At 37.0% G+C, this 18,816-nt stretch overlaps 4 protein-coding genes across 8 annotated transcripts; all 4 read right to left on the bottom strand.

Annotated features, from left to right (window-relative positions):
• Positions 1–675: 675 nt before the first annotated feature.
• On the bottom strand, positions 676–1,333 carry LOC103339384 (uncharacterized). Its single transcript, XM_016796035.2, is given in 2 exon segments — positions 676–937; positions 939–1,333. Coding segments are annotated over 2 exon segments (318 nt in total). The 5' UTR covers positions 1,203–1,333; the 3' UTR covers positions 676–883.
• A 1,603-nt stretch (positions 1,334–2,936) lies between these two features.
• LOC148914785 (disease resistance protein RGA2-like) lies at positions 2,937–5,447 on the bottom strand. The gene has a single exon (XM_089043029.1). It carries the CDS (start codon positions 5,443–5,445, stop codon positions 2,998–3,000), a length of 2,448 nt encoding a protein of 815 aa, XP_088899155.1. The 5' UTR covers positions 5,446–5,447; the 3' UTR covers positions 2,937–2,997.
• Positions 5,448–6,213: 766 nt separating this feature from the next.
• Positions 6,214–9,144, bottom strand: LOC148914784 (polygalacturonase-like). 2 transcript variants are annotated; one of them, XM_089043598.1, is made up of 9 exons: positions 8,714–9,144; positions 8,225–8,353; positions 7,952–8,119; positions 7,836–7,856; positions 7,281–7,488; positions 7,106–7,187; positions 6,831–6,939; positions 6,627–6,740; positions 6,214–6,532 (listed from the first exon to the last, which is right to left on the bottom strand). In XM_089043598.1, the coding sequence occupies exons 1-9, from the start codon at positions 9,011–9,013 to the stop codon at positions 6,308–6,310; spliced, it is 1,356 nt and encodes a 451-aa protein (XP_088899724.1). In that variant the 5' UTR covers positions 9,014–9,144; the 3' UTR covers positions 6,214–6,307. The 2 variants fall into 2 exon arrangements, with proteins under 2 accessions (XP_088899724.1, XP_088899725.1); XM_089043599.1 differs by lacking the exon at positions 7,836–7,856.
• Positions 9,145–11,319: 2,175 nt separating this feature from the next.
• On the bottom strand, positions 11,320–17,341 carry LOC148914783 (putative galactinol--sucrose galactosyltransferase 2). 4 transcript variants are annotated; one of them, XM_089042643.1, is made up of 14 exons: positions 17,110–17,341; positions 16,246–16,456; positions 15,819–16,072; positions 15,398–15,488; positions 15,162–15,210; positions 14,959–15,050; positions 14,752–14,859; positions 14,413–14,535; positions 13,359–13,911; positions 12,960–13,027; positions 12,736–12,870; positions 12,425–12,642; positions 12,043–12,131; positions 11,320–11,950 (listed from the first exon to the last, which is right to left on the bottom strand). In XM_089042643.1, the coding sequence occupies exons 2-14, from the start codon at positions 16,434–16,436 to the stop codon at positions 11,600–11,602; spliced, it is 2,322 nt and encodes a 773-aa protein (XP_088898769.1). In that variant the 5' UTR covers positions 16,437–16,456; positions 17,110–17,341; the 3' UTR covers positions 11,320–11,599. The 4 variants fall into 4 exon arrangements, with proteins under 4 accessions (XP_088898769.1, XP_088898770.1, XP_088898771.1 ...); XM_089042644.1 differs by having other exon boundaries at positions 16,246–16,453; positions 17,110–17,322; XM_089042645.1 differs by having other exon boundaries at positions 16,246–16,460; positions 17,110–17,318.
• Positions 17,342–18,816: the final 1,475 nt, after the last annotated feature.

The following is an 18,816-nucleotide window of genomic DNA, read 5'->3' as shown; positions in this document are numbered from 1 at the left end:
AGGGTAGTGCTTATTGAATCAAACAGACTGGGGGGTTTACGAAAGCAAGAATCCACAGATGGTGATCTGTCAGATGAGGACTTTTCTAAATTTGTTTCAAATAAAACAGATCTTTTTTTTTGGGGGGACTTTGAGTAGCATTGGCCTATTTTGGTCAGCCTTTGAAAGACGAGTGAGAGAATGCAGCAAAAGCATGATGAAGATCAGCTTTTGAAAAGCAACGGTCAGATAGTGTGAAATTATAATCATACACTACATACCTTTTGCTTGTGTAAAATATTTGAAGAGTTCTTTATGTTTCGACCGTTTTAATTCCGTTCTGCAGCATTTTGTTACTGTAAAAGGTGGTAAAAAGATCCATGCCTACGACTAAGTCACCCAACATGATATCAAGTATAGTGCTGAAAGCAATGATGATCTTAGTAAGTAGGCCTATTGGGGAAAAAGAAGCTCAATTGCAATTAGACCATAAATTAATCAAAATTAACAATGAAGCCAGCAGGTCTAGCCCAGTGGAAACGACCTTGACTTGCAAACTAGTGGTCTCATATGTTCGAACCTCCATGACACTTTGAAAGTGTGTGTGTGAGAAAACCCCCCTCCTCTATCGCTTGTATAAAAGAAAAAACAACGAAAGACACAACTGAAACAATGGTGTGGAACTAGAAATTTACAGGCCATAACACAGTAATAATTAATAATAATCCAACAATTTCTTACACTAGTAAAATTATGTCATCCTCCCCGTAAGCACATGTGGAAATTAATGGTAATAAGCCCACCTATGTTCTATGATTAACAACTAATTATAAATCAGATAGGACAATTAATACCTCAAATGCTGGCTCATATAATTACATATATAATTTATGATGTCCATTTTTCACTTCTTTGCTTCTTCTGTTGCTGCAGGCTTGGCTTGTTGTGGAGGGGAAGGGTTCTGGTGGAACTCCACCATCAATGCAACTCCTACACTTGCTCTCAACCCATCCTTCTATGTCATGCTCACCACTGCCACCAAGATGCCTTCCACCACATAGCCGAGCTACAATCCCTGCAATGACACCTACTAGTGTGATCACTGCCAAAACCACCACCAGTGTCTCAATGGATCGATGCGTGTACCGTGAACTAGTCTTTGAGTCCACCACTACCACCGGCGGCGCCCCAACTTGTGACTGTGGAAGAGTCCCCATGAACATATATATGTGCTACCTGGTGAAGATATATGGTCTCTCTTCTAACTTGGTCCTTTGGGATGTTATATGTAGAATAAAGATTCAATGAAAACTATGAGGAGGATGAAATTACTTGAGAAAGAAAAAGGGCCGGATTGTAGTTTATTTTCAAGCAAAAAATACCACGAAAGAGGTGATAAAAGCTAGACTGAGAAAATGATAGTAATACAAAAGAAGGAATGATATGGTAAAGAGACCAAGATGAGAATGAAAAAACCAAGTGATGCTAAGGAGTAAAAATAATGGGAGAGAGAGAGAGAGAGAGAGAACTTAATTAATGGGTTTCTGAAATTGAATTGTTGTGTCACTCTTACTTTTGGTACTTTGGATCTTCTTTCTGTGATTATTTCACTTCTCTATCTTTGGTATACTTTTTTGCTTTTGATAACTTTTCTGGTTGGTGTAATTTTGAGCTGCAGAACATGGATGAGGACCAAACGGTCTTGAAGTTTGAAACATAATTATTTTATATAAACATTTGAGGATATTTACAACATGTCAGTGGTGTCTTGATTTTCTCTGTGACCTCCTCAAGTGGAGATAACTTTGATTTCTCTTCCCAATTTGTCCTTAGTGGTATCACATGTTAATGTCCCATATGTGACCCCCAACCACCAAGAATAATTGCTGTAATTTTTTTTCCCTTTCCTTCTGCCAAAGCATATTTCTCCTCTTAAATATGCATAGCATTCTCTCTCCAACAACATAGAAATAGAATGACTAGTTGGCTTCAAATGTGTCAGCATCTTATAAAAGTTGATAAGCATATATACAATGAATCACATGGTGAGTCTAGAGAGTAAACTTTTATTTCTCTATATTTCTCTCGTCACGTGAGGATGCATATTTCCTCCATGTTCCTTAAACCGTGAATGAGAGTAACCGTTACAAGAAGACATGATATATCTGGTGACACAAGCCACTGACATCTTGCCTTGTGTCAATTTGCCAGCATGAAATCCATTTCGTTCAAAATCTGGGAACTTCTTGTTCCCAGCGTTTCATAAAGTCAGTCTTGCTAGTGCCCTAACATGCCATGCTGTTTGCAAAACACTCAAGCAAACAGCCAGCTTATACGGTGAATGAGTACTACAAACTGCCATGCCATCATATTGATTCTTTTGCAGAAGATAGTATATTCTGGAAAGAAGGTTAAACAGTGGCTGTACTGTACTTGGCACCATATGCTGTCACACACATCACTAGAAGCACTCATCTCTTTTTTCTCATATGCATATTTATATATATATATATATATATATATATATATTTCCACTCTCGATTTTCTGGTTGCCTTTTTTTTTCTTTTTTTGTAGTTTTGAAATTTTGATCAAGTGTTCAACCGAAAAACAATTGAGATTGAAGCATGCCTCAGTTTTAACTTAATAAACTGCTATTCATTAGTTCGTCGTCCTATAATATTTTACAGGTTTTTTTTTAATCACGAATAGTCCATATATTATGTCAACCCGAATAGTTAATACATTGTTCAAATTCGATCAATGTCGTCCCACTACTCTAACTAACTGGATTAATTCACATATGCTATGTAGCCCTTCTTAATTAAGAAGAATTGAACCATGATATAATCAATCACTGAGTCAAGGAAAGAAACAAATAAAAGATTATTCCACAATGGAAAGGAAAACATCTGCAAGTTATTTTTCCCTTCAATGTAAGAGAAATGGAAAATATTGCCAAGAACACATACAAGATTTCTACAAATAGAATTCTTCGGTGGATCTTCCCCAATGGTACGTTAGCATCTCCTCTCCAATTTAGGACAATTTTCAATTGTAAGTTCTAGAGGATGCACCTTCTCTGGCAAATACAACAATTTCCGGCACGATTCAAGGACCAGCTTTCTAAGCGACGTGAAATTTGTCAACCACCCGGGTAATGCCTCCAAATTGTCACAGTGTATAATATAGCAGTCTTGTAGGGTTTCAGCAGCTCCTTGCAACCATTCGGGCAATGCCAACATCTTTGGTACACCATCTATAACCAATTTTTGGAGCCTCAGTGCAATTACTTGATAGTTTCCATTCACCAATTCAAGCCTTTTACATTTATATATTACAAGGGTACGCAATGCAGCAAGGTAACTCATATCACTTGGCAAAGACGTTAGATTTCCACAATTCCAAATACAAAGAAACCGAAGTGATTTCAAGCATCCGACTCCGTTCTCCGAAAAACTTGTTTGCTTTGTGGTTAAGAAAAGGAGTCTGAGGCAAGTCAAGTTGCTTGTATCTCTAGGCAAGTTTTCAAGATTCTCACATCCAAGAAGGCCTAGGCTTTGCAGGCTCTGTAACTTGCAAATTGTGTTGGGGAGTTTCTTGATTTCATCATTACCAGCTAAGTCCAGATATCTCAAATGCTTTAGGGTACCAATGGAACTTGGCAACCCTTTTAATGATAAATCAAACAAGCCAAGCATACGCAGATATTTGAATCTTGAAAGGCATGTGTGAAGGAAGGATTCATCAATAATTATACCCCGCGCCGTTATGGTTCGCACTTTGTTCAGCTTTCGCAGCATTGTTGAACCATTTTGGCCAAGTTCCAGAATTGGCAAATGTCTAACATTTTCAGAGATGTTTTTGGTGCTAGAGTTTACTATAGAGAACTCACTTTCTGCAAGTGATTGTACAAGGTCGTGGATAAGATCATGCATGGAAAATCTATAGCTGAGATTATAGTGATAGTCCACAAGTTCAACATGCTCAAAGAAAGATCTCGCCCATAACTCTTTGAAATATAGCTCGCCAACATCTTCTAGCTCTGGATTTTCATGCTCCCTTGGTTGAAGGATACCATGTGCCATCCAACAATAGATCAAGTCCAAGCTATAATATCCAAACATACCCTTTGGAAGAAGTAAACAGTAAGCAAGACAATTTTTCAAATGAGAAGGCAGTTGAGTATAACTCAATCTTAAAGCAGGTAAAATGTGACCAGCACCTTCTCGTTCTAATTCCCATATCTCAGAATCTCTTATCAATTTCCATTTGCGTTCATCAGTCTCCAAGTACAATTGACTCCCTAAGGTTCTCACCGCCAACGGAACCCCTCCACACTTTCTCACAATATCTTTTCCTATTTCAAAGAGGTTTGGATGTTTCTTCTCATCTTCTTCTACAAATGCACATTTTACAAATAAAGACAAGCAATCCTCATTAGAGAGGCCTTTTAAATTAACGTATGTTCGAACTGTGCTCGTGACTGAAGCAACTGATATATTACGCGTCGTCACTAAAATTTTACTTCCTAATTTGGCTCCATCTATCAATACATCTCTGAACTCACTCCATTTTATACAATCATCAATCCACACATCATCCAAGACAAGCAAAAATTTCTTATCCTTCAAAGCGTCGCGTAGCTTTCCTTGCAATTGATCTATAGACAACTTATCACTGATCTCTGTATCTAATGCAGAACTAAGAATCTCTTTTGTTAGTCTAATAAGATCAAAGTCTACTGAAACATACACCCACATCCTCAATTCAAAATTCCTAACAACCCTTTCATCATTGTACAGCAATTTGGCTAGTGTGGTCTTCCCCAAACCTCCAATTCCCACTATTGGAATGACAGAAACATTCTTATTGTTGCCACTTTGGTTATCACCTTGTTGCAGCAGAAGATCAACAATTTCTTTTTTCTCAGAGTCTCTACCAATAACCTCCGAAGGACGAACAAAGGAGTGGGTCATGTTCTCTCTCATCATCATGTTCTTTACACTACTATGATGATCATCATGATTTCTTCCATGATGGTCAATAGAGAGAAGATCAAATATAGCCTTATTAGCTTTAAGCTCATCTAACCTCTCCCTAATCCCCTTGATCTCATGACCTGCTTTCAAACGGAAAGCGATTGGATTAGAAGGAGAAAAGAAATGGCGTACCTTTCTAGTGGTGCCATGATATGTTTGCTTTCGCAGAGCTTGGCACTCAAACTCATCCAACAAATCCTCGGCATCAAGAAACACATCTTTAAGTTGTTGTAGCCAACTGCGTAGCTCCTTGTTATGTGCTTGCTTCTCTTCAGCGTCCAAGAGGACAGCTTTGATGGCTGACATGGTGCGCCCCAGCTTCTGCAGGTCTGCTTTGACGCCCCATACCAAGCAAATCTCATCGTAGGCAATGGAGCTTAGCTTTTCAATGAGTTTGCTTGCCAACTCAAAGGCAACATCAGCCATGGTTTTTTCCATGAGGTGAATACAGAGGGTATGAATCAATTGACTGCAAATGTGCCTTCAAATACAAACCATACTTTTGCTTGCCGATCACATACAGTAGTCAACGGTGGGAACAATTTTGTACACAGCTGATATTTCATTCAGTATTTTATTTATTATTTTTAAAGCTTAAATTGTTCTTTTAAGTAATTTCATAAGAGATAAATGTGCAATTAAGATTAATTATAAGCGTTGAATGGGGAAATAATGAGGGGAGTGAAATTGGCAACACTCATTTTGTGTTTTCATCAATAAAGAAAAACTATTTAACAGTGGATGTGTACAATAATTATGCCTACTTTTTTTCTTTTTTTTTGGGTAATAAATACTACTCGACAACGAGGTCTAACCGAGTGGAAAAAGATCTTGACTTGCAGACCAATAATCTCATATTTGAATTCTTCATGGTACCTTGATAGTATGTGTGAGAAAATCATCCTCCCCTTATAGTTTAGACTATTATTTGTATTATATAAATATTAAAAAAATGAAATAGACTATGTAAGTGTGGGTGGTTAAATAATTAGGAATGACTTTTTCTTTTGCATGACAATAAATAAATACGACCATATATTAAGGGTAGGCGCGGGCACAACAATTTTGAATTGAAGATGTCATATCATATGACTCACTTTAATAAACAATTAGGAAGAGTTTTGGTATTTAGGCTTTTATAGGCTTCCACAGTTGCTCAAAAGAGAGCTGATGACTGTGGGCATAGTCGATAATGCAGGACAAGATATGAGTCATCCTATACAATTAAAAAAATAATGAAGAAAGATGTTCATATATATTGGCAAGTCTTGTATATATTGCCCTTGTTCTAACTATAATGACAAAGTGGAGACACATCTCCTATGCTATTCACATTGACATGGTTGCATGATGCTTTAGCTGCTTTCCCTCCTTCGCGCTGGAGATTAATACCTTGCAACACAATCCCCTTACAAGGGAAGCTCTTGCTGCAATCGAATTTTATCGCAACATCCGAAGCACTTGTTCCGCTAATGTTCTTGTACACCACATTTTCCACTTGAACTGCTGATCTCTGTGATCATTGAATCAATAGATAATTATAAATCAAGAGCCTAATCAAGTGATGAAGTTGGTGTAATTAATCTTCTGGTAGTTTGATTAATTACCTGTTCTTTGCAAGGTTTTCTGTCGCAGTAGTTTTGGTCGATAATTATCGGGTTGGAAACATTGTGCATTTCAATGTTCTCAAATGTGATGTTGCTTGCACTTCCGGATCCTCCCTGAATATAACATTGTTGGTTGTTCCATGTTTTTTTGTACTCAAAACTCATTCTGTACTTCTACTTAAGTAAATTTGAAACTCTATATACCTGCCATGTCTTAATCCTAACCCCATTTGTGGTTCCAGAAAATACAGCTCCATTCACTGTAATTTCTGAAACATAAGCTTTTGAATTTCGAGATCCCAAGCTTCCAATACTGAGGTCACCATGAAAAATTTGGACAAGCATTACTATTCAATACATAGATAACATCACGAAAATATTCTCTTGCCAGTCAGGCTGTCATATGTACTACGTTTCTAGACTGTCGATCTGAATTCAACCCGAAAATTTACTCGGAAAGTAGGGGTTCAAAATTATACCTGATTCCATGACCTGGTCCACAGGTAATGTTCTTGGCTTGCACCTTTTCGCATCCATTTACAATTGAAAGACAATCATCACCTTAGTTAACAATATGGTATATATATATGTTAGGATGATTGAAGGGTGCATTAATTAGAAAATTTTATTTTTGTTTGGTAATGTGAAGTGCACCTGTGGCTATGACAGAGTTCGTGATGAGTATGTTTTGCGTATCTGTGACATGAATTCCATCAGTATTGGGGCTTTTCTCTGGTGCAATTATTGAGAGATTGGAAGCTTGAACGTTCATGCACTTCTGGAAAGACACATGAATTTGTTGCGCATCTTGTACGTTCAGGTTATTCACCCTCAAATTCTTGCACTTCTGAAAGATGAGAGCCTGCAGCCAAAATATATATGATGAGTCACAGTAACCCATAAAAATATTTAGGACCTTGTTATCCTATAATCTCAATAATTTCTTTAAAATAATTTCCTGAAAATTTTAAATTTTTTTTTTTGTACAAGTGATAGTCTAAACTAGAGGGGAGGGAGATTTCACACACACACACAATTATGATGTCATGGGGATTCGAACATGAGACTTTTGACATTCGAACATGAGACTTTTAGTCCACAAGTCAAGGTCATTTTCCACTGGATTAGACTCCGTTGACTCAATAATTTCTTTAAAATAACAGTTTGTATGTAAATATATGCGTGGGGCTAGGAAATGAACATACATACCGTTGGTGCGTCCTTGCAGGGCTGCAAATCAATATTGGATTGGAACACATTAAGTCAGCATATATTTTATTAAACCAAGTATATATGAAAACGGCATTTAAATTATACTAATATACCTTAGATTTATTGATTTTGCATGAGTTTTGCCACCATTGTTCCCCATTGCCATTGATGACTCCACCACCTTCAACCAATAAATTTCGGACGGTATCAAAGACAAGCCAGTGTCTACCATCTTGGCCGAAGTCAGGTCGGTTATCAGAAGCCTTTAAGGTTCCAAGAATCTGAAAATTTTCCCATAATCTTTATTTTTGTTCACACAAGAATAGTTTAGAGTATATTAATTCAAGCATAGTTAGCTAGCTATAGCCTTCCTTTCCATAGCTCACCTGAACCGTAACTTCAGATTTGCAAGGGCCTGAAAATCGAATTGGTTTAAGGTGATAGATCTTCTCAGGCACCACCAGAACAGCTTCATCATTAGATGAACAAGCGACCTTCCAAGCCTTCTCAAACGCCTGAAAGAACTATATAATTAAGCATACAACACCAATATATATAAAAGAAATAAAGTGTAAAGTACAAGTTGTCACTACAATAGTGCAAAGATTTCAAAGGGACAGACTAGCGGCCCACTATTATCAAACTATTGATAACTGAATCACATGTACAATCCGGCATGTGTGGGGTTTTATACGGAAGGCATTGATGTAGTGGAACCACTTATTATATGTTGTATTTATTTTGCCAACTTTTACATCTGAAACTTGACATTCTTGAACAAATAATATTACTAATATCAGAAAGCAAAATACAAGATATAGTACCCTCGTGGAAGCCACAAATTAACCACCATTTAGGTTTAAGAAGAATATCACCTCTGTGTCATCAGTTTCTCCATCACCCTCAGCTCCAAAATCATTGACATTTACCGAAGCTGAATTGCCATCCACTTTATCGAAGCTCTTCAAACTTAGGACGTCTGAACTTTGCTTGATCAAGTCTTTGGAGAAGTTACCGCCATCATCGATCATGTCGAAGTATGAAGGATAAGCTTGGGAACCGAATTGAGATGCTTCCTCAACATACTTGTTGAGTGGGATGTCTTGTAAACTGCAGGAAACAAAAGAGAGGATGATGAAAAAGAATGGGATTAAATCAATTTCTTGAGGAGCCATCGTTTTCTTCTATTATATAAGAAGCATGCAAAATGGATGTTCATGGGATATTTGAGCTCAAATTTATGGATTGGTGAGAAGAATGGGATGGTGAGATTCGATATTTATAGAGACAGACTGAGAAGCCCTCATTACTTGTTGGTGCCCCGTCAACTTCTTGATGCATCACATGAAAATGTGATTTCATCACTTGGTCATTACATGTCATTATTTTCTATATATATCCACGCAATTAGTATTATCATTTAAAAAGACTGTATGTATAGACAATGTATATGGTTATGTTATGTTCTTTTCCCGATTGTCTCGCATAGCGCGTTGTTGGATTGTCAATCTGAGTACACATTTCAACAAGAATTCACCTACTCAATGATCCGAATAGTTCGGCAACAAACTTAGTAACACTAGAGGAAGAACAAGTTGTTCTAATAATAATTTTTTTTTTTTATGCATACACAAAGTACGTACCGTTCTCTAACCTCCTGTTTTATCGTTTGATTCTATATAGCTACCATTATTGATAAGATTATATCACTTGAGTGGTAATCGGAAAGCACACTATCTTTGTCTGTTTATGGCCCCCACAAATAAGTCGCTAACTGGTTTCCTACTTTGCTAATGTTTTGCAGTGAAAATCCTTCAATATAGTGAGATTATATACTCCAATGAGGACTTAAAGTTATGTCTCTTAGTTCGAGGCTACATATAGAAATGTTCTTTTCACATACAATCTAACATATTATATTATCAAATTGTTAATCTAACATATTATATTATCAAATTGTTAATAGGAGAAATTCAGTGTGACCTAAGTTGGCAAAAATTAAACAATAGATGGAGAGAAATTCATAGTATTGGAGAAAAAGGGTGGAGACAATGGGTTGTGTCACCATTTTCATTTTTAGGATTGAAGGATGCAACACAGTAACAAATGGAAGCGCTTTGATTCAGTTCAGAAGTGCTTCTAGGTCATGAAAGCGCTTTGTGAAAAAGCACGTGCTATGTGTTTATTCAGGAAGTACTCACAAGTGCATTTCCAAGAAGCACTTAGATTTATTATGAAAATTCAACCTATTTATAATAAAAGTGCTTTTATGAGAAGTGCTTATAATCAGAAGTGCTAACTAAAAATGCAATCTCAAAAGAGCCCTTATATTGTTTGGAATATCACAACAGTGTCATGATTTTTATTTTTTATTTAGTGAGAAATTAGGAGGAAACTCCATGATGCAATGCGAAGAATTTCGTAGCGTGCAAACATCTCTCTCTAGTTGTTTATAATGATTAATAATTTGACTAGCATATATAATAAATGGCGTGTTCCAATCATACTAAAACATCGGAAGTATTCATCCATATCATGTGTGGACTATGCCGTATAGTTTTTTTTTTTTTCTCTTCTAATAACTCTTAAGCAACATGAGTAACTCTCTTTAGATTTCTAATAGATGTGTTATATTTGAAATCAAAGATTGCCAAGAGATAAATAATTTCGATAATCTAACATAGTAGCTGATTTTCTGGCAAAGTAGGGGCATCTTTCTTCGACTACTTGTATTTGGTTTAGTAATTTTTCCTTTGAATTTTACATAAAATTAATTTTAATATGTATGGTTTAACGATTCGTCGCCGATATTATTTCTAATCTTTTTATCTTTTCTTTATCTTTTTCTTTTTTAAAAAATTCCTACAGACTACACGTTCTTATGTATCATTTAAGTCTCGTGACGTAATATCAGAATGTAAAATTTGAAGGAAACTATGCATCAGAACGAAAACATTGAAAGCAAAGTGGTGTTAGAGAGTCGTACACATTAGCTGGTTGTCATATTATTAAATTTATTTCTTAGTTAGTCATGATGGAGTGGAACAAAAGATCTTCTAAACCCGCATCATGTTGGCGACTTAAATAAGGTAATTAAGCTAAGTATAAGATGACAATGATTAATTGAGGTAATGATTACGTGGTTGCATATGGTATGATATTATTTATCGTCTACATTTCTTTGTAGGGTTCTCATGTGATGTGAGAGACAAGAAAATCTTTAGTGAGACTGTTCCTCTCATGTGGTTGTGTCTTGATAGCAGTTTTTATTTCATAAAAACACATATCAACTTTTAACGGGACTGTACTCCCTTATGAAGTGACATAAATAAGCCCTACTGAAATTTTCTCAAGAAGTAGACTCATGGTTGTATGGAACTTATTAGAACTAAGAATCTTTCCTAGGGTTGAGTTTATTTAGGGTTTTCTTTTCCTGCTTGCGCATTTGCACGGGACATTAAAAAATGGAAGAGGATGAAGCTGAGTAACAAAGATAGATACTTTTATTGCAGAGAAACCAGAACACTACAACATTGGTTAACTCTAGTTCTTAGCAACATCACTAAAGGAACAGGATGCTGAGTAGAACTTTTATTACAGAGAAAACCAGAACACTACAACATTAGCTCTCTACTACTTATTTCCCAAGTTGGGCCTCTCCCTCCAGCTTGCAAAACTGCCACATCATGTCTTCAAATGCATGAATTCCAAAACCCCCAACCAGAGTGACAATGTTAACTAAATTCTTAGTATTGGACTACTTAAACTTGGATCTCTACTGACCATCTGTACATCTCTTCGTCTGGAACTGGGATGGTAATGGTCATTAATCCAGTTGCAGAGTCATATTCGAACTCAGTCTCAGCATTGTCGACAGTGCACTTCAGTGGACGCTGGGAAAGGTACGCTCCAAATCTTCCACATCCTCTGGTTTTGAGACCAATTGTCGCAGTTGGAGATCCATTCTCGCAGAGAGAAATGGTATCTTCCCCATTGGAAAGCTCTGGTTTCTTGTCAGAAGCCAAATGGATTTCAACCTGCTCCAAAGCAGCACTGACATTGAACATGTCAAGTAGGCCTATTGGCGCAAATGAGATGTTGGATGTGATCTCCTGCAACAGACAAAACCATATCATTTAGTAAACCCTTAGCAACAATCGGAATCTCAGCATCTAATAAACAATAGCGACCTTAGATGACCAACCTTGAGAGGACAGAAATGGAAAAGCTCGTACTCCAGAACATTAAGACTCACAGGGACCGAACCACCTTTTGGCAACCGAATTACCTCACCTGACAGTCAATAATGGTTCATAATGTTAGAAAGCTGAAGACCAGGAAGTAGTGGTAATAATGTTACAATTTATAATAAAGGTAGGTAGATTTGTTCTTTTGAGTTTTGCAATTATATCATTTTGTTCCTATTGACAGTCAATAACGGTTCATAATGATAGAAAGCTGAAGACCAGGAAGTAGTGGAGAAAATGTTACAAATTATAGGAAAGGTAGGCAGATTTGTTCCCATGAGTTTTGCTATTATATCATATTGACAAGCTACTAGAGAATTGCTTCCTGACTGTTGGTACCTGACTTATAAGCATAAACTACTGTTTCTCCATTCCAATCAGCACCAGCAACTTGAGCAATGACATCAACATCGGTGGCACGGACAGAAGCAGTGAGGGTACTAGGAGACTCATCATGAATGCGAGTCTTCTTTATAATCTTACACCAACCTGCACCTTGACAGTTAAACACACCAACCACACCAGAGCATTTGTTGACATTCCAAATTTTGAGCAAGCTGCAAAGAATTATTTACATAAGCTTTACTGATACAGATATAAATTTCAAAAACCATATAACTTGGAAAGCATAGAGAGGAAACAGAACAAACCTGGTCCCATCTCTTGCTGGATCAGCAAAGAGACAATCACGGGTCGGCCTGCCAGGTAATTGGGCACGGAGGACAGATCCATCAGGGAGGACAAGCTTCCTCAAAAGATCAAAGTTGTGGTTGCCTGGCTTATCACTGTTAAGAGAAATACCCAAAATTATGCATTAGAACTCATACTTCCACAAAGTGCCTATAGAATAAGTTTGTTTGGTGCATAGCATTACCTGACATAGATTGCACATCCACCAACAGCACGAGCTGCACCATGATACTCTGCAGCCGAATGTAAACTCTGCAAAAGAAAAGATTCTTTCATCAATAAAACATGTTATGCCAAATGATAATAGCAACAAGTTTATCTGCCTTTCTTCCAAATAAATGACATTGAGTCTCAACATCACAGAACATTGCAAATAACCAAATAAATTGCAATTGTAAATCTTTAACAAACATGAATATTGATGTTTCAAGCCTCCACCAACTAACGTAGACTAGTATGCAATAGTAAACTACTTTTTACAATTACAACATGAATGGAAATTTAATAAGCATGTACTTCAAGGAAATGCCAAAGCATATTGAGATAAGAAAATGAGACATAAAATACCTCATTATTTACTTACATGAAACATATCCCAATCAGGTTGCATGAATTCTCCAAGGAAAAGGGTGTTATAAGCAACAGAAGATATATGAATTGTGTGAGAAGCAGGATCCCGGGGGTAGAAGTCATCAGAAGCTCTCACCACAGCAGTCTGCTTGGAACTGTAGAGCCCATCAGTGTTATGACACATGCAAGAGATACATCCATTGTCAGGAAAGTTTCGAGCAACTGAAGCCTCAAGTGCCTGGTGGTAGCTGCGGGTCAACGAAACTCTACCACCATGACCAGACCCAAGAGTCTCAATAATGTTTTGAACATCAACCTTAACTCCATCCACACCACAAGAAGCCAAGTAGGCATGAAGCTCATTGTAGAAATTGAAAACTTTCTTTGGATGTACCAGACCAAGGCCGTGAACAGATAAGCTGTCCATAACTATGTCTGGTTGGTTTCCCGTTACACCAGGGGACGACACTGGGTATGCCAAAGCAGTGTCATAGTGTTCCATGCCAGTAGCAGCTGGTTTCACTCCACCCCAGTAACCAGCTAGAGCATGCCATACATACACAAATCTGAGCAGCAAGTCACAAATTCAGCTAATGAGTAACAATACTTCCTACATAAATCTTTTTTTTTTCCAATAAATAAATAAAATCTTACAATGGATGAACATCAGCAAATGTCAAGCAGAATACAAATCTAGCATCCCACAATATTCAATTTTTTTCCTTGTTTGCTACTGATAGTGAGATTTTATTCAAACTAAAGCCATCAATTTATTAACTAGAAGAAAAAGCCCTTTGTCCCCATTCAACATTTATTCTGATCATAAACTCTTCGAGATCACACATATCTGTAATTAATTTCCCAATAAGTACCCATTTTCATGTTATAATTCTGAATATCGTAATAAATATTTCTCCAGGGGATCTCTACTCTGACCTACCATTTTTAAGGATACGAAATCATGGATTTTTAAACCCCAGCAATATCTTGCTATGTGTCTGAAGTAGATAAACAAATTCTATGTAAAACCATTATAAAAGAACAGCAGGGAGTTCTGTGCAACTTACTTGACATTTTGATGTTGCTTGGCTTCATCCACAACGTGTTTCAGACCGGAGACTTGCTCACTGTTGTGGCCATTCTTTTGGAATTTTTCATTCTCTTTTATTCCAGTCAGCCTACTTGCAAACCTGCAATTAGCGTACTAGCATTAACTAACCAACTACTTTAAGTCGATAGACCCAACAGCAATGTCCAGAGAAAAAATGCATGATTGCGTGTAAGAAGACGACAAAAGAAGATCCTTCTAACTTATGCTATTCCAATCATGCACATGGAAAGAGAGCATTATCAAAACTGATAAAAGAGTAATCATTTAAAATTGAGAAAGAAGACAGAAGCATTACTGTGCTCCTTCTTGTACAACAGCATCAGTATCCTTGTCTTTATTTTCAATCTGTTGCCAGCCATCATCAACAATAAGGAATCGCGGAGGCGTCCCACCCTTGGATAAGCTGCAATGATTCAACAACACAACACCGTAATTAAAAAAGCTGCTTACAAATTCAAGTTAGAGTAAATAGCAAGTTAAATATGATATCGTTTCTTATTACCTTTTAAGGCCTTGCTCCACACCCTCGGCTGTGACATCAGTGTAAAAGGCATCCCATGTACACCAGCCAAACCAGTCAAGAAAAGAAGGCAACTGCAAGCAACCAAGAGAACAGATATTAGATTCATTCAAGAAACGGTTGTGATGCGCCATTCAAATTGTAGAACACCAATTACAGAAGAAGACAAAGTGTTGTGGTCTTACCTTTTTCTTCTCACGGTGAACAAAAGTTTTCATGTGTTTTTCCACAGCCCTGTTTAATGAAATTGAAAACAGAGAGTCATTTACCAAAATAAATGCAAAGACATCATCCTAATCAAAACCAAACTATTTACCTTTTCTAGCAATAACATAATCATATTAGCAAAACAAAATTACAGATTTAATTGCAGATCTACAATGAGGACGACAAATTATTAGAATGAAAATTCAGGACTTACTTTACAGCCTGTGTGATAACCTCAAATGGATTGGTTCCAGCATGGATGTAAACAAGGCACTGGCCCTGATTGGTCTGAACAGCAGAATCTCCTGCAAAACCAATCACACACCACAAGAAACACGTTGTTTTCGGTTCCTTCGAACTCGAATGTTGTATTTTTTTTCTTTTCCCAAATCCTTTAAACTCCAATTATTTGATTCATTTGAATGATATTCATTGTGGGTGGTTTCTCCAGCCCGACTGTGTTCGCATTAATGACAGCTCCACCCCACATTTTCAGATTGTTCATCTCCTTCATTATTGGCCGGCGGGATGGGACTGATTAAAGGGAAGACATGGCCTTATATAATGGAATGACAGGCAGGGAAGGTGTAAATAGCCTACACCAGATACTTGTTTTATTGTCATAACCTACTCACCACTCTCGAGGCAAATCTCGACTTCATTCCTCTCGTTGCCTTGCAGAACAGAACGGAAGAGGCCCTCAAGCAGAGGCAGGAAGACGGTGTAGATGGTAGGGGAAGAAGAATCATCTTCATCACCTCCTTCGCCATCACCTTTGCTTTCAACAAGCATGAATTGGGTCTCCAATGGAACATCTTTCCCACATGTCCCCATCCTCTGAGTCATCCACCATAACTTGAACCGGAAGCAGCACATGAAACGGACACCCCTATGCATCATAATAACGACAGTAATTACTACCATATTTGAAAATTTGAAATTCAAAGCATAGCAATCATTGCACCATTACTCAATCACCATCTACGGCTAAAGCTAAAAGATTTAAACTTTGACATATTGATTTTGACAACCAAAAACACAAGAGATACTGAAACTGCTTACTCTAAAACACCAATGGGGAAGATGTGAAGGCTTTTGCTTTGAGCGGCAGTGGCACCAATGAAAGCACCAGCAACGAGCCCAACACCAGTCCCTGGTGTAAGCACGATGTTGTCTGGAACTCCAGTCAAAATGGTCTTTCCCTGAACCACCAAGTTCCCATCGTTGATTGAAATCTGTGGGATGACCGTCATGGTTGATGACTGCGAAACTACTGTCTCACAATATAAAACACAAATTCATCAAAATTCACCTTGGATCAGATAGAGAATTCTGGAGCATGTTTACAATTATCAACTACATCAATTTCATATTTATCCATGGGTTTTATAATAAATAAATAAAAAGCCATAATTTTTTGCAGCAAAAATATACCATCAACGGAAAAATTTAAGAACCCAGGTGATATGCATGTTGGCGCACAGGGTTTATTTGGTAATTTCGAAAAATTGAGGCTGCTTGAGGAAAACTGCTACAGAAAGAAAACAAAAACCCAAAAGGCAAAAACGGAAATAACTTGAGGGATTTGAATCACCATCAAGTTTGGTCCACAGGATGTGGGCCTTGCCCTTTCCCAGCCTTTAACTTTTGCTGAAAGCTTGAAACTTTTTGGTCTGAAAAACCCCAAAAATTCAGAACAATCATATGAAACTGACTAACAGAATAAAACAGGAGCTTCAGGATTTTAATCAAAGTTCAAGTATGAAATTCACTGAGCCTAAGCTCAATTCACGGCTAATTTATCATTAGAAGCCATTGAAGGCAGCTGGAGCTTCATGAAGAAGTAAACAAAGAGCTAAAAAACAGCTCACACCACCGACTTCACAATCAAAGCTCATACAATTCCAGAAAACCCCAAGCACTCACCAGAAAAGGTAAAAAAGTCTCTGGCTGCCCAAGGAATTCAAGCACAGAGCTTTGTTAAGCCTCTAGAAATGGACAGAGAGATGAAAAGAAAGTGAGGGTTTGGAAAACCAAAACCCAGAGAGAAGAACAAGTGCACCCAGCAGAGGAATGCGCTTGAATGCAATGCCCTCAGTGATGGTTTGTGTTTGCTGCTTTTACACACAGAACGTGAGTTTCCAAAGAAGAGGTTGGTGGGTTTATATACGACTTGGGCTGTGTTAAACTTCGAGCAGGTTCTTTCCTCGATGCTTCCGTATGCTGCCACGTTGGATACCATCATTGGATTTTTTTGTGTGCACTAGTTATGTTTTTGGTCAATCACTAGTTACGTTCTCATCTTATGAATTTGGATTGTGATTTCCAATAGTTTATTTGAAGAAAGACGTCATCTCTATAAATGTGTACCACAAATTCAGGTTTTGGACAACAAAAAATTGTTATATTGCTAGACAGTTTGCTAAGAAACATTTCTTTATATTTGTTTTTTCAAACGAGGGATGAGTGACTCAAACTTTGTATATTAAAAACTATGTTTTAATTGTCAAGAATTGATAATTTGGTATTCTAAAATGATACAAAATGCAGAGCAAATTGCAAGTTCGATTGTATTAGATTTAGTTTAAAATATTTAACCTTTTTTGTTTATACGTGATTATACATTTGAGCAACTGATTAATCCACAACGCAACAACATAATATATATCGATGAGGTTATTTTTTAGAACAGTATAGATATTTTTGTGTTATGGGAAAGTCCTAGTTGAGAAAAAGTAATTTAATATCATCCTTTCTTTAACAAAGCCAAATATGGCTCCTGACTCGCTCATTGCCCGGCCATAGTGCATCTTTTATCTGCACCAGATGTTACAAAATGGAGAAATACTAACGTGAAATGGAATAGTAATATTTTGCTATATTCGGTTAATCATGACATGTTACGTGTAATAATTTTTTCACATGATAATCCGTAATTGATTAAGGATAATAAAACATTACTATCATCATTTCATACAAGTTTTTATGTACAAAATGGTTTGTGATTTTTGTTTTTATGTTCTGTAATCTGAATGATTTGATGCCATTTATAATGGTGCCAACTTTTTGGCCATCATGATTTAGCAAAAGTTAGGGCAAGGCCACCTCATGTTCTAGATATAATATGGAGATAAACCAATACTTTTGGAACAAGAAACACATAATACAATATGGTGTTTCTTTCAATCAACTTCATTATTGGACTAATTTGAAAGTTATTACCAACTTAATTACCGGCTTTAGAATATGTGGTCACATTTGTCTTTCTTTTTTCACCACCCGACCGCAACCGCAAGCGTACAAAAATTTACGTTGTCAAATTTTTGTCTGAAAATATCAAAGACTGCTTTTGGCGTAACTGTTGGCATTTTGAGAAGGCAAAAGTCACGAGACAAAATTAATGTCATATGATATGTTTCATGAGTCATCACCCACCTCTGTCCAGCCTTTTCGATTGGACCCAAAAAATTATGCATAAACTTTTCTCCTAACACGTGAAGTATAATTTATTTTTAGATTTCTATTATACTCATCAAAATTTTGTAGACAATTGTGTTACGATTTTATCCTGAAAGCAAAATCACTTTCCTAAAAAGCAAACAGCGCTAGAACTAGCTTTCGTTTCTTATGGGG

The sequence above is a fragment of the Prunus mume genome, linkage group LG8 (genome assembly GCF_029339155.1).
Source record: "Prunus mume cultivar Tortuosa linkage group LG8, ASM2933915v1, whole genome shotgun sequence".
Taxonomy (NCBI): domain Eukaryota; kingdom Viridiplantae; phylum Streptophyta; class Magnoliopsida; order Rosales; family Rosaceae; genus Prunus; species Prunus mume.
Note: the sequence above shows the minus strand (reverse complement) of the source record. Positions and strands in the feature narration are given on the sequence as shown.

Bases quoted from the DNA above. Each gene is read 5' to 3' on its own strand.
- LOC148914783 (XM_089042643.1), bottom strand. From the start codon at position 16,436: ATGACGGTCATCCCACAGATTTCAATCAACGATGGGAACTTGGTGGTT. The intron at 14,860-14,958 runs GTAATAAGAAAC...GAATCATTGCAG, and splicing joins GTGGAGCAAGGCCTTAAAAG to CTTATCCAAGGGTGGGACGC. The intron at 12,643-12,735 runs GTTTGTTCTGTT...AATTCTTTGCAG, and splicing joins CCAGCAAGAGATGGGACCAG to CTTGCTCAAAATTTGGAATG.
- LOC148914785 (XM_089043029.1), bottom strand. From the start codon at position 5,445: ATGGCTGATGTTGCCTTTGAGTTGGCAAGCAAACTCATTGAAAAGCTA.
- LOC148914784 (XM_089043598.1), bottom strand. From the start codon at position 9,013: ATGGCTCCTCAAGAAATTGATTTAATCCCATTCTTTTTCATCATCCTC. The intron at 7,489-7,835 runs GTATGTATGTTC...TTTTGGCTGCAG, and splicing joins CCTGCAAGGACGCACCAACG to GCTCTCATCTTTCAGAAGTG. The intron at 6,741-6,830 runs GTATATAGAGTT...TGTTATATTCAG, and splicing joins TTAGGATTAAGACATGGCAG to GGAGGATCCGGAAGTGCAAG.